The sequence below is a fragment of the Narcine bancroftii genome, chromosome 5 (genome assembly GCF_036971445.1).
Source record: "Narcine bancroftii isolate sNarBan1 chromosome 5, sNarBan1.hap1, whole genome shotgun sequence".
Taxonomy (NCBI): Eukaryota; Metazoa; Chordata; class Chondrichthyes; order Torpediniformes; family Narcinidae; genus Narcine; species Narcine bancroftii.
The window spans coordinates 168,780,711-168,802,843 of NC_091473.1; the positions used below are offsets into that span (position 1 = coordinate 168,780,711).

Sequence of the window (22,133 nt, forward strand, 5' to 3'; positions counted from 1 at the left end):
AGCCCCTGGAGAGCCCAGGTGGTGGTTGTCAAGAATGGGGAAAAAGTACGGATGGTGGTCGACTATAGCCAGACCATTAACGGCTTCACGCTCCTGGATGCGTACCCCCTGCCACGCATCACGGATGTGGTGAACCAGATCGCCCAATACCGCATATTGACCTACGTTCGGCCTACCACCAGCTCCCGATCCGCTGTGAGGACCGACCATTCACGGCCTTTGAAGCGAATGGGCGGCTATATCAATTTCTCAGGGTACCATTCGGGGTCACGAATGGTGTCGCGGTCTTCCAGTGGGAAATGGACCGGATGGTGGACCAGAATGGGCTAACCGCTACCTTGCCGTATCTGGACAATATCACCATCTGCGGCCACAACATGCAGGACCACGACGCCAACCTAGACAAATTTCTTCAAACTGCCCGTCGGCTGAACCTGATTTACAATTTGGACAAGTGTGTTTTCCGGACCACACGACTCGCTATTCTAGGTTGCGTGGTGGAGAACGGGATAGTCATGCCAGATCCTAACCGCATACGTCCCCTAATGGACTTACCCCCACCCCATGCCCAGAAAGCACTCAAACGCTGCCTGGGCCTTTTCTCATATTACGCCCAATGGGTTCCACACTACGCCGACAAGGCGCGTCCCCTTATCAAGACCACCTCCTTTCCCCTCTCGACTGAAGCCAGAGCGGCTTTCGATCGAATCAAATCTGACATCGCCGCTGCGATGCTGCACGCGATCTTTGAGTTTGTCCCGTTTCAAGTCGAGAGCGATGCATCTGACTTCGCCCTGGCAGCCACCTTGAACCAGGCCAGTCGGCCTGTAGCCTTCTTCTCCAGAACCCTCCAGGGTCCAGAGAGTAGACACTCCTCGATCGAGAAGGATTGAAGCGGTGCGTCGTTGGAGACATTACCTCGCTGGGAGGCGCTTTACACTGTTGACTGATCAACGCACGGTCTCCTTCATGTTCAGCAACACCCAGCGTGGTAAGATAAAAAACGACAAAATCACCAGATGGAGAATCGAACTCTCCACCTTTAACTATGACATCCTGTACCGGCCTGGTAAGCTCAACAACCCGCCTGACGCGCTCTCCAGGGGGACGTGCGCCAGCATACAGATGGACAGACTACAGAAACTCCATGAGGCACTCTGTCATCCAGGGGTCACTAGGTTTGCCCACTTTGTGAAGGCGCGCAACCTACCCTACACAGTCGAGGAGATCCGCTCCATGACCCGAGCCTGTTCGGTGTGCGCTGAATGCAAGCACCACTTCTTCCGTCCGGATAACTCCCACGTTATCAAACCCACCCATCCCTTTGAGCGTCTTAGCGTAGACTTTAAGGGGCCCCTACCTTCAACCAACCGTAATAACTACATCCTTACGGCCATTGACGAGTACTCCCGCTTCCCGTTCGCTGTGCCCTGCCCAGACACCACTGCCACCTCAGTGATACAGGCCCTTCACAGTATTTTCGCCATCTTCGGGTACCCCAATTCCATCCACAGTGATAGGGGGTCCTCATTCATGAGCGCAGAGCTGCATCAGTACCTTCTGGAGTGTGGTATCGCTTCAAGCAGGACCACCAGCTATAACCCACGCGGTAACGGCCAGGTTGAGAGGGAGAGTGCCACCATATGGAGAACGGTTACACTGGCTCTCCGGTCTAAAGGTCTCCCCACCTCTCATTGGCAGGAGGTTCTCACTAGTGCCTTACACTCCATCCGCTCCCTCCTATGTACCGCAACAAATACCACCCCCCACGAAAGGATGTTCCTTTTCCCGAGGAAATCCAAATCAGGAACCACTGTACCGGCATGGCTCACCGTCTCTGGCCCCGTCCTTTTGCGATGCCACGTCCGGCACTCAAATAATGACCCCTTGGTCGACCGAGTGACTCTACTCCATGCGAACCCACATTACGCCTACGTTGAGTTCCCAGACGGGTGGGAGGACACTGTTTCGGTGCGGGACCCAGCTCAGGACGCGGTAGACCCAGCAAACCCCCCAACCCAACCTTCCCCAACTATTTATTCCCCAGGCCCCGTGTCGCAACAGAAGGACCAACAGCACCCCAGCGACCCGGGCCACCCTGCCGACAACATGACTGGGGAATTGAGCGAAGGAGCGGTGGCACCTGAGCCCGCTGGCAACACCACTCCAGCGACCCCAATCCCGGTACCACGGCGGTCACGCCGGATGGTCAGACCTCCTGACCGCTACAGTCCTTAACCTACCCCTTCCTTTCATTCTCTCCCTCGTTTTTTTTTTCCAGGGTCAGTTCTCCAAGAAGGGGTGAATGTGATAGTACAGATCTATCACCAATGTACATAGTGTATATAGTTACTGTATCTAGACTGTGCTTACAGCGATTGGCTGAGAGCTACCTGTGAAGAGCTCCTGTCTTTTGCTAATAAAAGCCTTGGTTTGGATCAACAAGTCTTTGATTCTTTCGACGAGCTCTACGGTATGACAATAAACTCATTATTAATCGTTAGGCATTGGGAATCCATAGTAGTAGCCTGAATGATCATCAGGCCAGCAGCTGAAAGCAGCCTTGACTCTGAACTTCTCGGTAAAACAGTCAAATAATCATGGGAGGTCTTAAGATCTGTGAGGACAAAGAATGAATAAAAAACAAGTGTTTGAAAATGGAGTTAGTAAAAACAGATTGTTCAATGAATAAATAAGAACTGAGATTTATCAGACCACTGGGGTCAGAAATCTCACACCAGATGGATTTTGCATATAGTGCTACTATTGCCATCATTTGGGGAATTATACACCGGAAAGAAGGTGATAGGAAGAATGAAGTACCTGCCAAAAAGTGAAGCATTTCTGAATGAGCTCAAAGGCCCTGAGTAATTTGTGCAAAATTGCTCTTCTCCTGGTTAACCAAATTTTCCACTCACACAATCCGGTTTTGTTCAGAGAGCATGAATGAGTTTCTTTAAACACAGTTTGGAGCTTAACTTTTCAAATGATTTAAGATGCATAAGGATGCATCAATGCTTCGTTCAAATCACCCAGTACACAGATTTGGAAAACCTCCAAAATGCCATTTCTTAAAACTTTGTAAATATTAACTAGGGTAAGGTCCATTTTCTCAAATGATGAATACAGTGGGATGAGAAAGAAATCTAAGGATTAACATTGAAACGAAACCTTCAATCTACCTGCAAACATCAGTCTGTGGAGGATTTAAAAATAAAAAGTGTTGTGACTAATCTAAATCATTCATTTGAGCTGCAGTCTGGTACCTGAACACAGTTCATTTGTCAGGGCCTGATCAACATCAGCCATCTACTCAAACCCAGAAGATGTTATTTGGTGGAGGAGATGCACCAATTGGAAAATGCAACTTCAGATATACTACACTCCTGTTAGCTTAGAACTTTTTCTTCACCTCCATCAACGATAAGCCCTTGGATCTGGACCGACTAATTGGAGCAGAGGCATCACATTGCCTGTTCAAATAAACTTAATAATCTAGGCCAACGTTTCTTTGGTCACTTTTATTATTACAAAAATAATGGTGGACTTAAGAACACTTCAATGCTAAAATAGTTAAATCATGCTACCATCATTAATTTTGCTGAAAATTATTTGGAATATCATACCAGAACTGATGGATGTACAAACAGCTTGACCTGTTCTGTTTTTAAAGTGTCATGCAGTGCTGGACATATGTAGTGTCACCATGGAATATTCTGCACTTCCGAAACTTAATCTTTAAAATACAAATTATTTCCTAGTAGTTTTATAGCTTTCTGCAATTTGAAGTTCAATGTGCGCTCTTGGGCAATTATTGTTAAAGTGTTTCATTTTAGTATGATAATGATGGGCCTGATTTTAAAATGCATAAAATACCGTATTTATGACAATTTCGAGCAGCCAGAGAGATCAATGTCATCTATTTGTTTTTGCAACCAATGATTGTCAGGTTTTGCATTATAAATAGAATCCATTAGGTGGTTTACAGTAAATCTTTGGATAACTATAACTATGCTCCTCATCTAGGCTTGGAATATTTTTTTTTAAATTCTATCAGGTCAATAAAAACTCCCAATGTTTACATAAACAATGCTTTGGCATACAAGTATGTTGATGGTACATACATTTGATTGAATTTGTCTTTGCCTACTCAACAGTGGGATTATAATATGCTAAATCCCCGCAAAAATAAGGTGAGGAGAAATTTCAGTCAGACCCAAGGGAGGACAAAGCTGACTTAAAAGAATTAGGCGGTGCGGTGTGAAAGAGGGGTCAAAGATCTCTGCCTGAGTGTCATACTTCCTGAACCTCCTGCAAACACAAGTGTAATTCTGCCTTGCCCGCAGGAAGAACAATCTCAGTGATGTACTCTGACAATAAACCTGCACTTTGAATTTTGTTCCTGATAACAAATCTGCTGACACAAACAGTGAAAAGTGGAAGCTGCAGTGCTCATATATGATCAAAAGGTACACATGACACTCTGTATATTTGCTGTCAGCCTGGTGCCAGTGCCAGGATCAGAAGGAAAATGTTCTAAGTTTCTCTTGAACACAATCAATTCCCATTATTTTCTCTTGGGCCAAAGGTGGGATGCAACTTTCTTGTTCCTTACACAACATGTGAGAAGGGGAACTGATAGCATGCTAATGGAGAAGCTATTTACTTCAAAGAGAGGGTGTCTTGCAACTTGAAGAGAAAATGGGCATTAGAAAGTGGTGATCCCATCCGAGTTCTGTCTACATTCTTCGCAAGATTAAACTTATAGGTTTGGGAGGCGTTATGGGTTGACAGGTTGCTGATGTTCATCTGGAGGGCCACCCAAAATACAGCCATCGTACTCATGATAGAGGTGGGGTGTGGACAGAGAATGAAGAGTTTGATAATACAGAAGATGCCAATAGAGAATGAAAAGTGAAGATGATAGAGAAGATGCCAACCAACTATAGTTAATCTGTTGTTTCTTGTGTATTGTTGAAGCTATGCTCAATTGGGCAAGTGCAGAGTACTCCATCACAAACTGTATTACGCTTCCCAGAATACTTGTATCCTAATCTCATTGTGCTTATTCATGTGTTTGGTTCAATTATTTTCCATTGGAGGAGCTACTTGAAGTAAGTCCAAACATTTTTTTTTGCAAGACGCAAAGCTGTTCAAGGAGCTCTGGATTTGTACTACAGAATCAAGATTCACTAAGAATGTAATCATAAATCATCTCAAACAAAAGATTCCTGCAATAAAATCCATATTGAAACTCACATTTCTAAAAGCCATTGTGGATTTATTGTATAAAACTGCATGCAATATATATATATTATGGCATACAATGCAGTGATAAAACCTGTGCTTCATAAAATTATGATACCTATTTCAGATCAGTATGTTGCATGTAAGTTATGCCATTTGAGTTTGTTTTGTAAAAGATCGCTTTCTTTGAAACTATGCAAAATATATTAGGAAATGAACAAAAACTAGTGAGATTCATTGTGACAACTAATGCATTAATGCAATACCATTTATAAATTTATCACAAAAAATCTGCCTGTTTAATATATACAATTGTACAGTGATGTCATAATAGCTAAATTACCAGTCTACTAATCCAGAGACCTGGACTAACAATCCTGAGACCCAAATTTACATCCAAGCACAGTGGATGCGAAATTTAAATTCAATTAATTAATGGGAATTAAGAAAAAAATATGAAAATTACCAGACTGTTGTAAAAATCTCCCCGATTTACTAAAGTCTTTCAGGGAGGAAATTAAACATCCTTATACTGATCAGCCTTTCAAATGACCTTGGAAATGACTTAATTGTACCAGTACTACTTACACAGAGGATTAATAAATTGGATGGGCTACCCAGCATTGAATTAGTCAACAAATTCAGGCAAAATTATGACCAGTAAAGTGAACCTTGATGTGTTTGCAGAAACATTTGGAGGCTGCTGAATACACTGGGAGAGGCACGCTACCGGGAGCAATGGCCAATAGAAATGGCTATACGTGTTGGAGAAATGAGTCCTTGAACTCCATAACATTGAGTCTGGACCCCATGAGGAATAATGGTACAAGGTCAAAAGTAGGAAGGAGACCTCCTCCTCATTATCACCAACTATCCTCCCTCTGCACACGATGATCCTTCATTTGTCTGCACAAGGATTGTGTCGTGGCCATTTCTATCAGTGTTGTCATGTACAGATGATCTACCACAGGTAGATCAGTAAAGACCAAGTCAAGTTAGTTTATCGTTCATGTTTGTCTGCTCACTCACTAACCTCTGCAAACCCAGTCTGGCAGCTAAATCCTTTGGAAGGGGCAGATTGACCTTTGGTGGTGCAACCAAGCCATTTTTAGTGATAGCCATTGCTTCTCTTAGTGCATCTTCCAAATGGGTTTGCTTTTTGTCTTATGAATGAAGAAATCACTACACTATAGATAGTAAATTATGTGACTTCCCCTACAAGAAGAAATTGACAAGGCAATGCTCTGAAGAGGTTCAGTCTGCATGGGCAATCCTGATCTTCCAGCCACCTATCACACTCCTATTCTGACCTATTGTTGATCTCCTAAACTGTTTCAACAAAACCCAACCTGCTTGAGGAGTAACATCAGGACTCAAAACTGAATATAACAAATTTCCTGTTGATTTAGAACAGTTAAGTTTTGAAATAAGTTCATTCACCTTGAGAGAATTTACCCCTCTCCACATAAGCTGCCTGACCTGCAAGGTTTTTCCAGCATTTGCTTTGGCTTCAGATTTCAGGCATCTGTTGTATTCTATTTCTCACAGATTATTCTTTCATTCATCTCTTAACTTGACAGCCCCAAAAGGATTGTGTCACCTAGACATGCTTGGTCTCCATCTAGACCTTCTCTCTGTTCCCCTTCTCTGCCACTAAAAACACATTTGTTTTCTCGGTTCTCCACTTCTGATTGACCAGAAACATTAACCCTATTTTTCTTTCTACAGAAATCTGCTGAGCTGCTGAATACTTCCACCATCTCCTGCCTTTTAATCAATTTATTGATTTTACTGACAGTTTTATAGCCAATTACTTCATCCGAAAAAATGAAATTGAATTAGTTCACTGCTATCTTAAATTCATTTGTCTACTTCGTTATATATAAATACCAAAACATTCTTTTCTGGAATTAATTAGTTTAACATGTAAACAGTTACGATTTTCATATTTCAAAATATAAAATGTATTCAAAACTATGTGTAATGGTAGCACAGTCAGCATACCGGTTCGCACAGTGCTATCACAGGAGCAGCAACACAGGTTTGAGTCCAAGCTTCCTGTAAGGAGTTTGTGTGTTCTCCCTGTGTTTGCATGGTATTGCTCCGGTTTTCTCCCACTGTTCAGGATGTACGTGGGTTGTAAGTCAATTGAGAGTAATTGGGTGGCATGGGCTCTTGGGCTGGAAGGGCTTGTTATTGTGCAGTGTGTCTAAATGTAAATGTTTAAATGTAATGATTAGGAACATAGTGAATGCTATTGCCCATTCAATGAAATTTTGTGAAAATATATATTGATATCTGCTTTGCATTCATTTTAGAACAGCGAACACTCTTGATGAATAAATTTAGGTCACATGCACATAGAACCATGGAACATTACACACAGAAACAGACCCTTCAGCCCTTCTAGTCTGTGCTGAACTATTATTCTGCCTTGCCCCGCTGACCTTCACCCAGGGCTATGAACCATACCCCTCCTATCCATGTACCCCTCCTATCCATGTACCAATGGAGCCTGCATTCACCACTTCAGCTCGCAGCTCGTTCCACACTCTGTGTGAAGAAGTTCTCACTTATGTTCCCCCTAAACTTTTCCCCTTTCACACTTAACCCACGTTCACTGGTTTGTATTTCACCTACCTAAAAGCCTACCTATATTCACTCTGTCTATAACCCTAATAATTTTAAATACCTCTATCAAATCTCCCCTCATTCTTCTATGCTCCAGTGTATAAAGTCGTTTCCCTGTTTAATCTTTCCTTGTAACTCAGTTATTGAAGTCTGTGAACATCTTAGTAAATCTTCTCTGCACTCTTTCAAATGTATTGATTTCTTTCCTGTAGTTAGGTGACCAAAACAGCACACAATACTCCAAATTTAGCCTGACCAATGTCCCATACAACTTTACCATAACATCCCAACTCCTATACTCAATACTTTGATTTATGAAGGCCAATATGCCAAAAGCTCCCTTTACAATCCTATCTGCCTGTGACTCCAGTTTCAGGGAATTATGTATCTGTATTCCCAGATCCCTCTGTTCTACCGCACTCCTCAGTGTCCTACTGCTTGCTATGTACGTCCTTTCTGGGTTTGCTCTTTCAAAATGCAACACCTCACACTTGTCTGAATTACATTTCATCTGCCATTTTTCAGCCCATCCCTGACAGGAACATGCAAACTCTGTCCTACTTGACACATTATAACTACTTTAAATTTCTTAAAAGTATTCTGAAGACTACATGCTAATTTCCCGTTGCAAAAGTACATAATATATTGATTTCATTGGAAAATGAAATTATGTACGATTAGTTCCATTTAAAAAAAAGGAAGGTCATTTTTTCAGTGTCGAGAAATAATATAATCATAACAGGACAAATAATTGCTCACACTGCTCTCTATATGGTTTTTTGATCTGACGCTACACTGTCTCTTTAAGTCCATAGCTCAATACTCCTCAGGAAAGGTAATAGAAACATTGAAATTCAGGTAATTGCACATGCTTTTAATCCAAGGGTCAATCAAAGAGCAATTGTCACTTGTTGTAAATTTTTGGCTCCAAGACAGAAGAACCAGTCTTGAAATGGCTGGCTTGATTTCTCAGACTTCTATGGATTGTTTTAGATCAGTAATAAAAAGTGACAGTTCCCGTTCTGCACCTGCAGTGACCATATTTATAATGAAAATTACTTTAGAAAACTGTACATGCATTGTTCTGCCAGTGGTGGGGTTGAAAAACGCCCACATTGATAATTCTCATAATAAATATGGTTATAGGAATTTATCATAAACCAGATGTAAGTGCAGATACAAAATTATAAATATACAATTAAATTGCCTGTGACATCAATCCTGGTCTGTAAATGAATATTAATTTTGTGCTCAAGATGGCAATAAAATTAAGGAATGGATATCAGAAGCTTGACTTACTTCCTCAAATACTGAACTCAGTGGAAAAGAGTTTACAACATGGTATTGTAAAACAAGGCACAAAAGCTTCTGGATGGATCACTAACTCAGCAGATATGTACCTGCAAATAAATGAGTAAACATGGCTCAGCAAACAGTTTCACATCAAGTGCTTAAAAACAGGTCTTGGATGCTTGCTTTCAGAATCCCACTGATCACACTTTACTGGCCTCAAAGTTTACATCATTCTGCCAGTTGAAGCAGTGCAACACCACCATGGTCAGAATGAAGGGCTGCAGCTTTCTTTACTAATTTCATTATCGATATAAGCTACTCATTTTCTCTACTTTGTGGTAAAAAATGTAAGATGAACTATCAATGGCTACATATCCAATATTTGTATTACAGTAGATACACAGAAAGTTCATGGATATTATGGGGTCTGAATTACTTCATTATCTTGTTCTCCAAGTTAACATTGTAATAAGACAATGTTGCTTGCCACGTTATGGCTAACATTGCACTTCAGAACTGTCTGCGTATTATTGCCACACTGCTTGCCGATTTCTTATCAAACATTTATCCTGCAAATGAAGTCTCCAACTAAAAAAAAAGGAACCTTTCCTGATGTAAGAAGCTTTTGCTCCCTGACAGAAGAGAGAAATTGCATCTCTTACTCAGGCCCAAAGAAAAAAAAAGGAGGATACTTGAAATTTAATGTTAACCTTTTCCGAGGCAGATGTGTTAATGATCTGTGACATTAAACTGCAGTTGGCCAAGTTGGGGAAGAAAAAGATATTTCAGTGCACTGGTCCCTCGCAGTTCCACCAACCTCCATTCACACAAGGGAAGGGAACATCAAACCAAGCCAAACTAATAACTGAAGATGAGAAAGCCCACCAACAAGAACAATCACATTTTAGCTTCACTTGTTTTGCTTCTGTTGGTCATTGGTGAGAACATTTTTTGAGGCATTATAAATAGAATAATTTAATTATTACCCCACAAGTGCATGTGGTTAATTCAACACAGAGAGATAAAAATGATTGGATTACCTTAGCAAAAGTAAAGATTAGTCACAATTTTTTAGAAGAAATTGAGGATTGAAATCTATTCCATTAGTAAGTGCTTAGATGATGAGTCTGTGAAACATTTCCCAAGAAATGTAACCAGACAGTAAGACGACTGTTTGGAGGCTTTTGCAAGGTTGGATGAGGCAGTGAGCACATTACGTTAGAGCAAATGGTGTTCCTAGACCAAGCAACAAGATATCCAGGTTTCCAATGCCTTTCAAGTCTATCCCAACCTGACTGCCCTCTTACATTTGAAGCAGGGGATACTGGAATCATTACAGTATGAAAGGAGCTATACTTAAAATTCGGCGGGCAATGATTTTGTTAGAGATCCTTATAATCCTTGAGAGCTGTCTCAACCTTTTCCCCATAGAACTGTTTTCAATTAAACCGAAACTCTGTAAACTTCACTCAAGAGTTCTGTGGAGATCACATACCCTGACCTCCTGGAACTAGATACTTGAAGTATTATATTTTATGCATAAATTGAATACGCCCAATATACACTGTTCTACGCTGAATTTAAAGGACATGAAGGAGTGGATGAAGATATTAGCATGCTTCAGTGAGAGTAGATTTACAAACAGCAGGACAGACCTTCTAGTCCAACGAGCCAAATTCAATGTTGTGGAATGCCTATGTAATCATTAATGCATTTTGTTGTCCTCATGCCTTTTGATGTCTCTTCGACGCCCAATGCTGAGTATTAGTAAAACCTTCCATAGTGTTATTTGAAAGTTCATTTGGAAACTTTTTGGCTTTTTTGCTGTCCTATTTTGAAAGAAGTGAAGGAAAGTGTACCATTTTATATGGCATTCTATACCTCTCAGCCTGAAACCTTATGAGAGCATGCCAGGAGAACGACAGAGATACAAGCTTCCTGAGTAGGAAAATGGTCTCCTCAGATTGTGTTTACTTTAGCTACAATCCTTTATTAATTTGTCCTTCAAAATCCCTTAAATGCCTATTCAGGAAGTTGGGTTCCAAGTCAGATTTAGATCTACAGCACAGTGCTATTGATGGATGCTGAAAAAAATGATGTCTGTTGGCTCTGTGGCCCTGCTAACATTTTGGTCTCCATTATATCATCCTGGTGTTTCATGATTCTTCCATCTTTAAGATAGACTCCACTTATGATACAGATTACTTCCATTGAGAAGTGCACTTATTCACTGAAGATTGCCATTTGATCTACAAAACTGAGATCTAGCCAAATAACATCCACCCCTTCATTGGCCCCACGTATGCATGTAAAACTTTTCATAATGACTGATTACCACCAGATAAAAATGATACTTGATGTGGGAACCAAGATCTTGCTGTATTTCTGGGAATTAGATCAAATTGATATTAAAACAGTTGGATTTTAAGTTTGTGCTGCTGCCTGATGAGTAAGTATAACATATTTTATTGCGGTAACAACAGACATTATGAAATGAGATTAGAAATCATTTATACTTTTTGAACAGCAATTCTAAAAATTTATTGCATTTCATTCAGATAAGCAAATCAGATGGAATCAATTTGTGAGATTGCTTTAGTGTTAGCGTGAAAGCCATCCAGGCTCTCTGCTGGCAACGTAAGTGTGTCAATCAAATCACCTCCTTGTTGGGGTTTGCAGCTCCCTCCTGGATGATATGCTTCCACCTCTTGAGATGCTTTCATTGAGATGTGTTTGAAATGTTGGAGCAATGCAAGAAGTCTGTGAAGTCATGCTGAATTAGAAGCTCTGATGGCATGCCCTATATAGTTTGAAATCCCTTGGAGGCATAGATTGCTCACTTTGATCAACCATCACCTGTCAAGGTAAAATGCATGTCAAATTTTAGAGGCTTCAATCCAAAACTTTTCATCTACGGAAAATAATATATTTGATGTCAGTCAGCCAAAATAAAGTTAGTTGCTGACGCAGTTTTTTTTCACAAAAGATAAAAGGTTCTAATACAACAACCACCACTTTTCTTTCAAGACACACCAACTGAAGTTCACTTTCATAACTATTCTGAGTCACCCTTCATCTGCATGCAGACCGTGAACAGATAGCACAAGTAGCAGCCTGGTTGCTGGTTGGAAAATGGGAAATGTTCTAGATTCAAGATGCAAAATTCAAGATCCCTTTATTGCCATGTAACAAATACAATGTAGTATTACACAAAATTGCCTTTAATCTGCCATTAATCAGACAGATTCACCATCAGCGTAAATTGGCAGGCAAAAGAGAGCCCACCTCCAGTTTCTGAGTGTCTGGGGATTCGCCTCCACCACACCCGAAGCCTTGCAGCCATACAGACTGGAGTCCAAGCCATCTGAACTTCAGGTCTGAACCTCCAGCACAATTAGGAATCCTTCAGTGCTCTCGGCATCCCATTTCTGATACCTGGAACCCCAGTCTCAAGCCAATCTCCAGCAGTCCACAGCCTGGTGTGAATTCTTTGACTGCAGCCTCCAGCAGCCTCCTTGCCACGAGTCACTAACAGCTCACTGCCTGTGTGTTCCTCAGCTGGACCGTTGACTTGGTCACTGACCCGTGGGTCATCTCTTCTGCTTTTCAAGCAGGGGTGGTGGTTGGTCTCCTTGTTTTCAGATGCCCTGTACCGGTCCTATGCTTCACCAGAGTCTGCAAACCCTACCCCCCACACCCCCCCTCCCCCACCATGGCTATTGTCGATCATAGGTCATCTTGGGTCCAGACCCTGCCTCACAGGATTTTAAATAAAACCACCATCGGCTCCTTTAACAGGCTGTTTAAAGCCTGTACAGAGCCAATGGCTGTCAGACTGGGCAGATGAACCCCACGGGGGAGCACTGCGACTCCAGTCCCCGCTCTCCGCAGTTCCACACCAGCAGTAGTGCTGCCATTAGAGCACCTCCATTTAAATAAAAAGTTACAGTAAATAAAGGGGAGATATTTTTGTTTTAGTTGTAACAAAGCAATAAATGTACCTTGTGAAGTTGCTGGAAAAAAGCCTCAGTGCAAAGTAATTGACACTATGGTTCTATTTTTGCATTTTGCTGTTCAGTGAGTGGCCAAACACATGTATAAGTGAAAGGGTTCTTTTCCTATTCGTAGGTGTTGAGGTGAGATGGTGAATATGTGCACATGTGCATAAGAGCAGCATTTTCCAATGGTTGGATTCAATTCAAAAAGATCTCATTGGGGGGGTGTCCAAGTTAAACTCGTTTCTCTCCCTAACCCTGTAGGATTTAACCTTCGGTCTCACATAATCAATCATTTACACGTTCATTTCCAGTGAGTGCTCAGTGGCAAATTGGGAAAACTCCATTCTATTTCACAGGTGCTTCACTGTTCCAACCACCTTCTGTCTTTTTACTTCTTGTTTCTTGATTTCTCTTCCTCTTCTTCTTTGACAGTCTCTTGGGAATAAGGTAGATTTACTTCCACATCAATTTTGTAGATTCTGAGGTAGGGTTGAGTCAATCACAGTGAAGATAAAAATCTTGATATATTCTATCAGCATAATAGCTGCCATTCTCTGTGGTTTGGGAGATAACACTCCCCCCCCCCATCAGATCCCATCACTTGTCCTGCCCAGACATTCCTGGTGGGGAGGACGAACTCATCGGCAATGGATATACAGGTTTGTCTCCATTTTTCTGACATTTTCTCTGATTTCAAGTATCTTGTGTCACATTCAGAATTCATCTTCTTCCTGCTGCTACCTTTGTAAGGTGCAGAAGGCTAAATAGTTTCTTTCCAACAATAATAAGGTGCTTCCCCTTACTACACTAATCATAAACTATTTTGGCATCAAATAAAGACCTATTTGCACTATTGTTTTACTTGCATTAACTGTAATTATTTATTGATCTGTAGCGGCAGCTACACGGTGACTGAAAGAACACACAACCAGACGGGTTGAGCTCAGTGAGCAGAACTGATTTATTGCAAGTTGCTGGACTGGACTTATACTCCCAGCCCAGACCTGGCTGAGAACCGGGCTGGGGGTCACTGACGTCACCCGGGTGTCATGTGGTCCCCCAGTGCGGGCTTCTAAGCCCTGTGCTGAGAAGAAGGGGAAACCCCCCCCCCCCCCGACGGCGCCATTTTGGCCAGCTGCCCCGCCGCACAGATTACAAGCGGGGCCAGTTCACCTGCCTAGTGGTGTGTCGCCACAGATCGATCTTTTATGTTTATCATCTCTTTCCATACTGGGGTATTTTTGTATTTTTTTCCCCCACAAAAGTACCTGTTTTTAGTTGCAGCAAATGACCATTTTGGTGCATATATACATAGTACTTACGTGCATGAGAATATCAATAAAATTTAGCTCACTGAGGTTTTTTTTTAACAACCTGTGGACTGAGTTAGTTCATCAGTTTTGTAACTATTATGTCCTCTGGTCTGATTTCCTTGTCCTCTTACCTCTCCATGTAAATTTATCAACTCGTCTCAGTCTCCCTTGACTTTACCATCTTATGTGGCCTTGCTAAAGCCATTTTCTCAATCAAAGTTAGAAACATCTCTGAACACTCCCTACCAATGTTGCTTAATTCTCTCTGTATTGCACAGTTTATTTACATCAGTTATCTGGTTACAGTTCTTTATTTGTTTACGTTTATATGCTGTGTACAGTTTTTTTTGCATTACCGATAAGTGGTAATTCTGCCTCGCCCTCAGAAAAAAAGAAGCTCAGGGTTGTATGTGATGTCATGTATGTGACAATAAATCTGAAATCTTTTAACTAGCATCTGAGGTTGAATATTGCAAAGCAATATTTCTGAATGGACAATGAATCACAGATACTACCTCACTTATCTAAAAATGCAATTTAAAGCAATTTTGTATTGGTAACACTGTCATGGGCCAACAGATTTTGTGACGCATGTTCACGACAATCAATTCTGATTCTGAATGATATCCCACATTTCACTCTCCATGCCTCAAGCGATTTGGAAGACAGTAAAGATTGTGCCAGGAACGTTCTAAAACATACAGCAAAGCAGGTGGAGTCCACCACTCATTAGCTTTAGACTTGACACAAACACTCTGCAATCAATCACAGTGCTTGTAGATTCTTTAAGGCCTTTTCAACTGAGACCCATATTCCATCCTATCAAATCCCTGAGGATAAGTGCTCTGCCTGAAATGCTTATTATTGAAACCATGCAAAGTGGGCCTTGCAAGAAGATAAATATCACACCCGTTCTCGTCATAATATTCTCATGCTAACCAGACAATCTATTGCAAAAGACAAGTTGCTGGAGGATCACAAAGGGTCAGGCAGTGTCTATGGAGGGAAACGGACAGTCGATGCTTCAGATGCTGCCTTGTCTGCCAAGTACTTCCAGCGACTCAATTTGTTTGGACAAGATTCCAGCAGTCTCTAGTGTCTGCAGATAATCTATTATTGAGGGTATGGAAAGCATCAAAAACAGAAGAATTGTATTTCTACCACGCTCTTAATGTTCCTTCATATAATGAAACATGGTCACAAATCAACAAGCTTAAAGTAATATAAATCACTGGCTGGAGCTTAAAGGGTGCAAAGGGAATACAAGATCAGTCATCTGCAAAATGATAATTTAACTCAGGCACAACTCAATTTACAAGCGCACAGTGCTGATACACCACTCTATAATCTGTTTGCAACCATGGTTACCACACGTTCCTCTGGAAAAGATTCTTAAGAACAGGATTTATTCGCATTTGGAAAAGCATGGACTTATTAGAGAATGTCAGCACTGCTACGTGTGGGGGAAGTCCAATCTCATATTTTTTCCCTGAGATTTTTGAGGACTAATGAAGATGATTGATGTGGGTAGGGCAGTGGATGTTGTCTACAAGGACTTCAGTGAAACATCTGTCGAGGTCCCTCATGGTTATCCAGAATCCGCAGTGAGTTAGTAAGTTAGATACAAAAGTGGAAAAAGGAGTGGTGGAGGGGTGTTTCACTGATTGAGGTCCGTGACCACCATTTTTAAATTAATTCCGTGCCGCCCAATTAGATTCAAATAATCTACCAACCCCATATGTCTTTAGGATGTGCGAGGAAACTGGAGCACCCAAAGGAAACCCATACAGACATGGGGAGAACGTATAATCTCTTTACAGACAACACCAGGCTTGACCCCAAGTGGCTTGTACTGAAATAATGTTGTACTAATCACTATGCAAACAATTCCACTCATCGTTTTCAGCAAGGATCTGTGTTGGGACCTTGCTATTTGTGACATGTAGGTGGTCTAATTTGGTAAACCACTGATGACACAAAAATTGATGGAGTTGTGGACAGTGAAAAACATTGTCAAAGGATCAAGCAAGAATATAGAGCAGTTGGAAATTTGGACGGAGAAATGGTAAATGGAGTTCAATCTAGACAATTCTGAAATGATGCTTTTGGAAGGTCAGTTGCAAGAAGAAAGTATACAGCAAATATGAGGAAATTCAGGAACACTGAAGGATAGAGATTCCTTGAACTTCAAGTTTATAGCGTCCTGAAAGTGCCAACACGAGTGAACAGAGTGGTAGAGAAGGGGCACAGCATTGAGTGTTCAAGCTGAGAAGTCATGTTACAACTTTACCAAACTTTGGTTAGGCCTCATTGTGTGCAGTTCTACTCATTGCTTTGCAGGAAGGATGTGGAGACCTTGGAGACAGTGCAGAAGAGGCTCACCAGGATGTTGCCTGGATCAGAGAGTATTGGCTCAAGAACTCATTTTTTCATTATTTACAGATAAGAGATTTTTTGCAAACTCAATTCATACATTTCCTTTGATATGAATTTAATAGATGCAATTTTTAATTTCCAACCTTTATATAATGGTTTATTATCTAACATTTATGACATGTTGTTGGGAATAAGAGAGGCTCCTCTGAATAAAATTTAAAAAAAAGCCCGGGAACAGGACCTAAAGATTTCTTTTTAAAAATTATTTTATTTATATTTTCAAATCAACATGAAAACATGAAATTCATCAATTACATTAAAAAAAACATAATCTTATCATTCGGTGTTGATTTTGAGCAAGAAAAAAACAAGAAAAGGCCCTAACCCTCCTCCCCTCCCATCCACCCAGGATAAAAAGGGAGAGAAATAGTCAATAGAATTGAAGATAGAGAAGAAAAAAAATGAAAAAAAAAAGAAAAGAGAAGGGAAAGGTTTCATTGGATTCATCAATCTCCTGCCAAGGGACAAATATCCTGACTTACCCAGAATCCCAGGTGGTTCCCGGATGCAAGGGACCAAAGGCGATGGGGGTGGGGGTGGGGTGGGGGCATCATTAAGAATCTACACCTACATGTTGAAGATATGGATTCCAAATGTTTACATAAACATCATATTTTTTTCCTAAGGTTTTAAGTAATTTTCTCCAGGGGAATACAAGCATATATTTCAGCTTTCCAATGGGAATCAGATTTCAAGGTAACTGCTATACACTTCCTGGCCACCACCAATGCAATCTTTACAAATTCTAATTGAAGTTTTGACAGCAGGAGCCACAGGTTTCAATCTCTGAAGAAACTTGGAAAGTAATTTTTAAGTTGGTTAATGCCTCATCTTTATGAGCTCGCCACTCCCTCCTACAATGTCCAAAATCAAACTATCTTGCTTCTTTGCGAATGTATCTCCTTGTTGTGACAGATGCAGCAATAGAGATGCCTCACTAATTCATATGTTTTGGACATGTCTGAGTCTTGGGAAATACTGGAAGGAAATATTTCAAACTTTTTTTGTACTTTTTAAAGTAAATTTTAAGCCTAATCCTTTAACTGCCTTGTGTGGTATTGTTGGAGTGAGAGGTATAACTTTAACAGCATCTGATTTGCATGTATTCGCTTTTATTTCTCTTGTGACTAGGCGGGCGCTGTTGCTCAGATGGAAGGACATTGCTCCGCCTACTCACACTCAGTGGTTATGTAACGTTATGTCATGGTTAAATTTAGGGAAGATTCGATGCTTAATCTCTGAGTTGAATTTAAATTTACAAACTCTGTGGGGACCCTTTTTGAATTACTTTCAAAATCTTCGATTTGGTAGTAATGCAGAGGTGTTGACTAATAAGGTAATTTATTACTGCGACAGGGAACTCTTTTTTTTCTCTTTGCCAAACAGCTTCAGTTTTGGTAGTGGGATTAGATTTTTTTAAAATAATGAAATAATATCATAATATCTTTAGTTTGATTAAGAATGCAGGGTCTGTGAATGAAATAGTATGATCTGAGTAGTAAACTCTGCACTTTTCTAGTTTTTTATATGTATTTTTATGTACTCTATTGTTTTGACGTGGAAGTTCAAGTTCAATAAAAATATTGAAAAAGAGAGTATTGGCTATAACGGGAGATTGGACAGACGGATTTTTTTTGCTGAAGCGCGGAAGGCTGGCGGCAACATGATGAACTTATATAAAATTGAGAGGCATAGAAAGGATATATAGGCAGTGTCTTTATCCCAGGGTGAAGACATAAAATTCTACAGGGAGTAGGTTTAAGCTGCAGGGGAAAGTTTAAAGGAGATGTGTGTGATTTTTTTTTACACAGAGAGTGGGAGATGCCTGGAATGTACTGTCAGGGGCAACGGTGGTCGTAGATACGACAGTGAAGTTTAAGGGGATTTAGATAGGCACAGGAATAAGCAGGGAATAAAGAGAAACTGACCAACTAAATGCAAATGGGATTCATCAGATTTTCATCATGGTCAGTATAGACATCGTGGAGGGGTGGGGGGTGGGGAGAAGGCCAAAGACCTTGCTTCTCTCTGCACAATAAATTGTACTCCTTTATCATTGACTTTCTTGACCATTCACTACAAGGTGAGTGGTATTTCTGCATTCTAGAGCATTTGAAAAATGCTCTTTGATATTAAAATTTACAAGAAAAGTAAAGTGTATTTTTGTGAAAATTCAACCTCTCCAAGTAAAGTTTTTATAACGTCAAACCTATTTACATCAAATCTCCTCTTCCTTTTGAATTCAATTTAATTTTTAAACTCATCTTTTGTAATTGTACTTTAGAAGCTTTTTTTCCCCTCTGAAGTCTAGTTAAGAATTTAAAAAAAAACAAAGTGCATAAAATATTCAGGTCACTATCTGGGAAGAGATAATGTTTTAGATCAATTATCCTTTATCAGAACTGGTGAGAAAAACTAATTGCCCCCCATAGATGCGGCCTGCAATACATTTAACTCGCATCATATTTATACATCACCAATGCTACTCCAAAAATTAGACTATTTGTTTTTATTTAATATGACTGAACGTTCAGCTCTGAAAGCACACTTGCCCATTGAAGATGTGTTCTGAGGAGTAGAGCACATAAAACCCCAACACTTCATTGCTCTAAGAGAAAGGGAGAGTTATATAAAAGCCGCTGTTTGCCTTCTCATGTGGATATAAACATTTCTGCAGCACCATTCGAAAAAATTATTGTGGTGTTTTCCCAAGCACGCCAAATCTATCCCCCTGGCTAGTAACTAAAACAGATATATTTCATTGCTGTTGTACAATCTTGTCAAATGCAAATTGGCTGTCACACTTCCTATTTTACAATAGTGACCACATTTCAAAAGTATTTCATGGACTATTTAGCATTCTGGGAGGTCTTGAATTCATGGCAGACACTAAATATTTTGCTTCAAGAACCAACTATTGATATAGAATATTAGTTTGTAAAAAGTAGTTGGGTGATTAATAGAAAAATCTTTTCCTCCATGTGTGCTTTTTTTTGGTATTAAGGTGGTCCTCATACCATTGCTGAAAATCACATGAAGGACTTCAAGAGTGGGGTTCATAAAATCTGAAGGTTGCGTTTCCCTAATGCTGTACTGAAACCTACATTGTACTGTGTAGGCTGCTTTTAGTCAATTCTAAGTGGAGCATAACACCAACAAGCAACATTGTTTCAATGGCTAATGAATGAATGGATGCTGGAGTGATGAAAATTGGGTGGGAGAATCCTGTGAGGGGTTCAGAGAAACCCAGATGGTCTGGTGAAGAACAGTGCCCACATGTTATTTCCGTTGGGGTAAGGGAACATAGCCAGAGCCTGGAGGATTCTATCAGGACATGACTGCTGCTTATGAATGCTTACGCTTTGGGAAGTCTGCAATGCAAAAAGCGCCAATGCCCGAAAATCAGTCAGAGGATACATCTTATTCTGCTCACAACGGGTAAATTATCTCTGGTATATGATCAGAAAGTATTCTTCTGCAGATAGACGAATGTATATCAGTTAGTGATGGCTCATTGAGGACTGCCTAAAAGAAAAATGCACCAATTAGTTCAAATAATATCAGATATGGTTGACTGGACTGTGAACATGCACTAATTATAAAAAAAATTATAAATCCAAATATTTCATTTGAATTTTGCCTCTGCAATTTTCTAACCGCTATTTTCACCAAATGCATGGAAAGAAAGCCAACTGCTTAATGATATTTCAAACAGGGGAAGGCAAACAGCACTAAAATTTCATTTCACTAAAATGTCTCAGGATGGTTAATTCATCGAGTTCAAGGGTCGACAAAGGTCTGCTTCTCTTCTAGTTAGAGGTTAGATCCATTACAAAGGAAAGGTATTTGTTGTAAATCCAAACAAATTAAATGCATAAAACTAAATATTGGACTAATATCATTTAATGTTTTATTTAAGATTTGAGTGCTTTAAATTTCAAAAAAATTGTGCATTCCATGGCAAGTTTTATAAAAATGTAAATCAGTTGCAATACTTACCAAATGTAAAATCTGAAACCAAATAATTATTTGATCAACATTTTTGCAAATAACTCATTTACTAGGCAGCGTGAAATATTCATCAGTTTTTAGAAGAATATTTAAATACCCTTAATGAAGCCAAGTTAGCATATTTCAAAGGGTAGCAGATCAGTTATACTTCATAAAATGGAATACAGTATAAACAAATAGGTCTGGCACCATTGGCGCATTGGCCAGCACAGTGCAGGCGATCGGGACTGGTCCTGGGTTCAAATCCCACTCTGTCTGTCGGGAGTTTGCACGCTCTCCCCATGCCTGCGTGGGTGTTCTCTGGGGGCTCCGTTTTTCTCCCACTATTCAAAATGTACTCGGGTGTAAATCGGGCAGCACAGACTCTTGAGCTGAAATGGCCTGTTACTGTGCTGTATGCCTACATTTAAAATGTAAATTAAAAAATATTTAATATACTGTATTTTAATATACTGTATAATTTGAATTTCTCTAATAATAATTTGGATTCCATTTGTTCTTTTGTCACCTGCGTGTCTTGCTTATATCAGACAATTTCACAGCAATATTAGCAACACCTCTATATTTTATTTTAACAAAAAAAACTGTCCTTTCCAGGCATTTATTTCACCAGTCATAGTGTGGGGTATTCTATCCAACTTTATCCCATCTCCCATTGCCATATCTGAGGTTTGGCCACATGGTCTGAATTAGTTTTGCTGTTCAGGCAGCTACATTCCAGCCCTTGCCCTGTCATAGTCCTGGAAAAAGACCAGATGCAGGGCATACCTGCTGCTGCATGGTGGTCTTGGCAAGGCACAAGGAATATTTAATATCAAGTAGAAAGCTAATAAGTACAATCCCTGGACCCTAAGGGTAACTGAAGTATTAAGGGAGGAATTTCTTTTATATTCTTAAAATAAATAAGAGCTACAGTATTAATCTCCCATTTGAAGATCACTTATATGAAAGGCACAATGTTTGAAGAAATATTTGGTTCCCTTTGATCCAATAACATCAGTTAGATGGACACTATTCTTCTCTGCCTTCTTATTAAAAAGGTAAAATTCATGCTGAAGGAACATGGCTGTTTTTTGTGTGTGTGTGTACTTTACAGATTCGGTTGATAGCAAGAGTCTAATTTAGAAATGAAAACAATACTTTTTCAAAGTTCCTGTGGACAGCCCCAGTAGTTACAGGGTTGATATTAACTGGATATTCATGC

General features: G+C 40.3%; 1 protein-coding gene across 5 annotated transcripts in view; it reads right to left on the reverse strand.

Annotated features, from left to right (window-relative positions):
- The window catches only part of cacna2d3a (calcium channel, voltage-dependent, alpha 2/delta subunit 3a), a 732,424-nt gene that overhangs the window by 44,552 nt on the left and 665,739 nt on the right, over positions 1–22,133 (reverse strand). Inside the window, exons 35-36 of one of the 5 annotated variants that reach the window (XR_011358018.1) lie at positions 11,831–12,027; positions 9,178–9,278 (exon numbers count right to left, since the gene is read on the reverse strand). The exons of 2 other annotated variants lie outside the window; for them this stretch is intronic. Coding sequence is in view for 2 of the 3 variants with exons in the window: in XM_069939673.1 (XP_069795774.1) it covers positions 21,314–21,329 (16 nt within the window). In the remaining variant the exon portion in view is untranslated. Of the gene's footprint in view, positions 1–9,177; positions 9,279–11,747; positions 12,028–21,157; positions 21,330–22,133 lie in introns of those variants that run through there. 2 more of the 5 variants (XM_069939674.1, XM_069939673.1) reach the window with 2 other exon arrangements.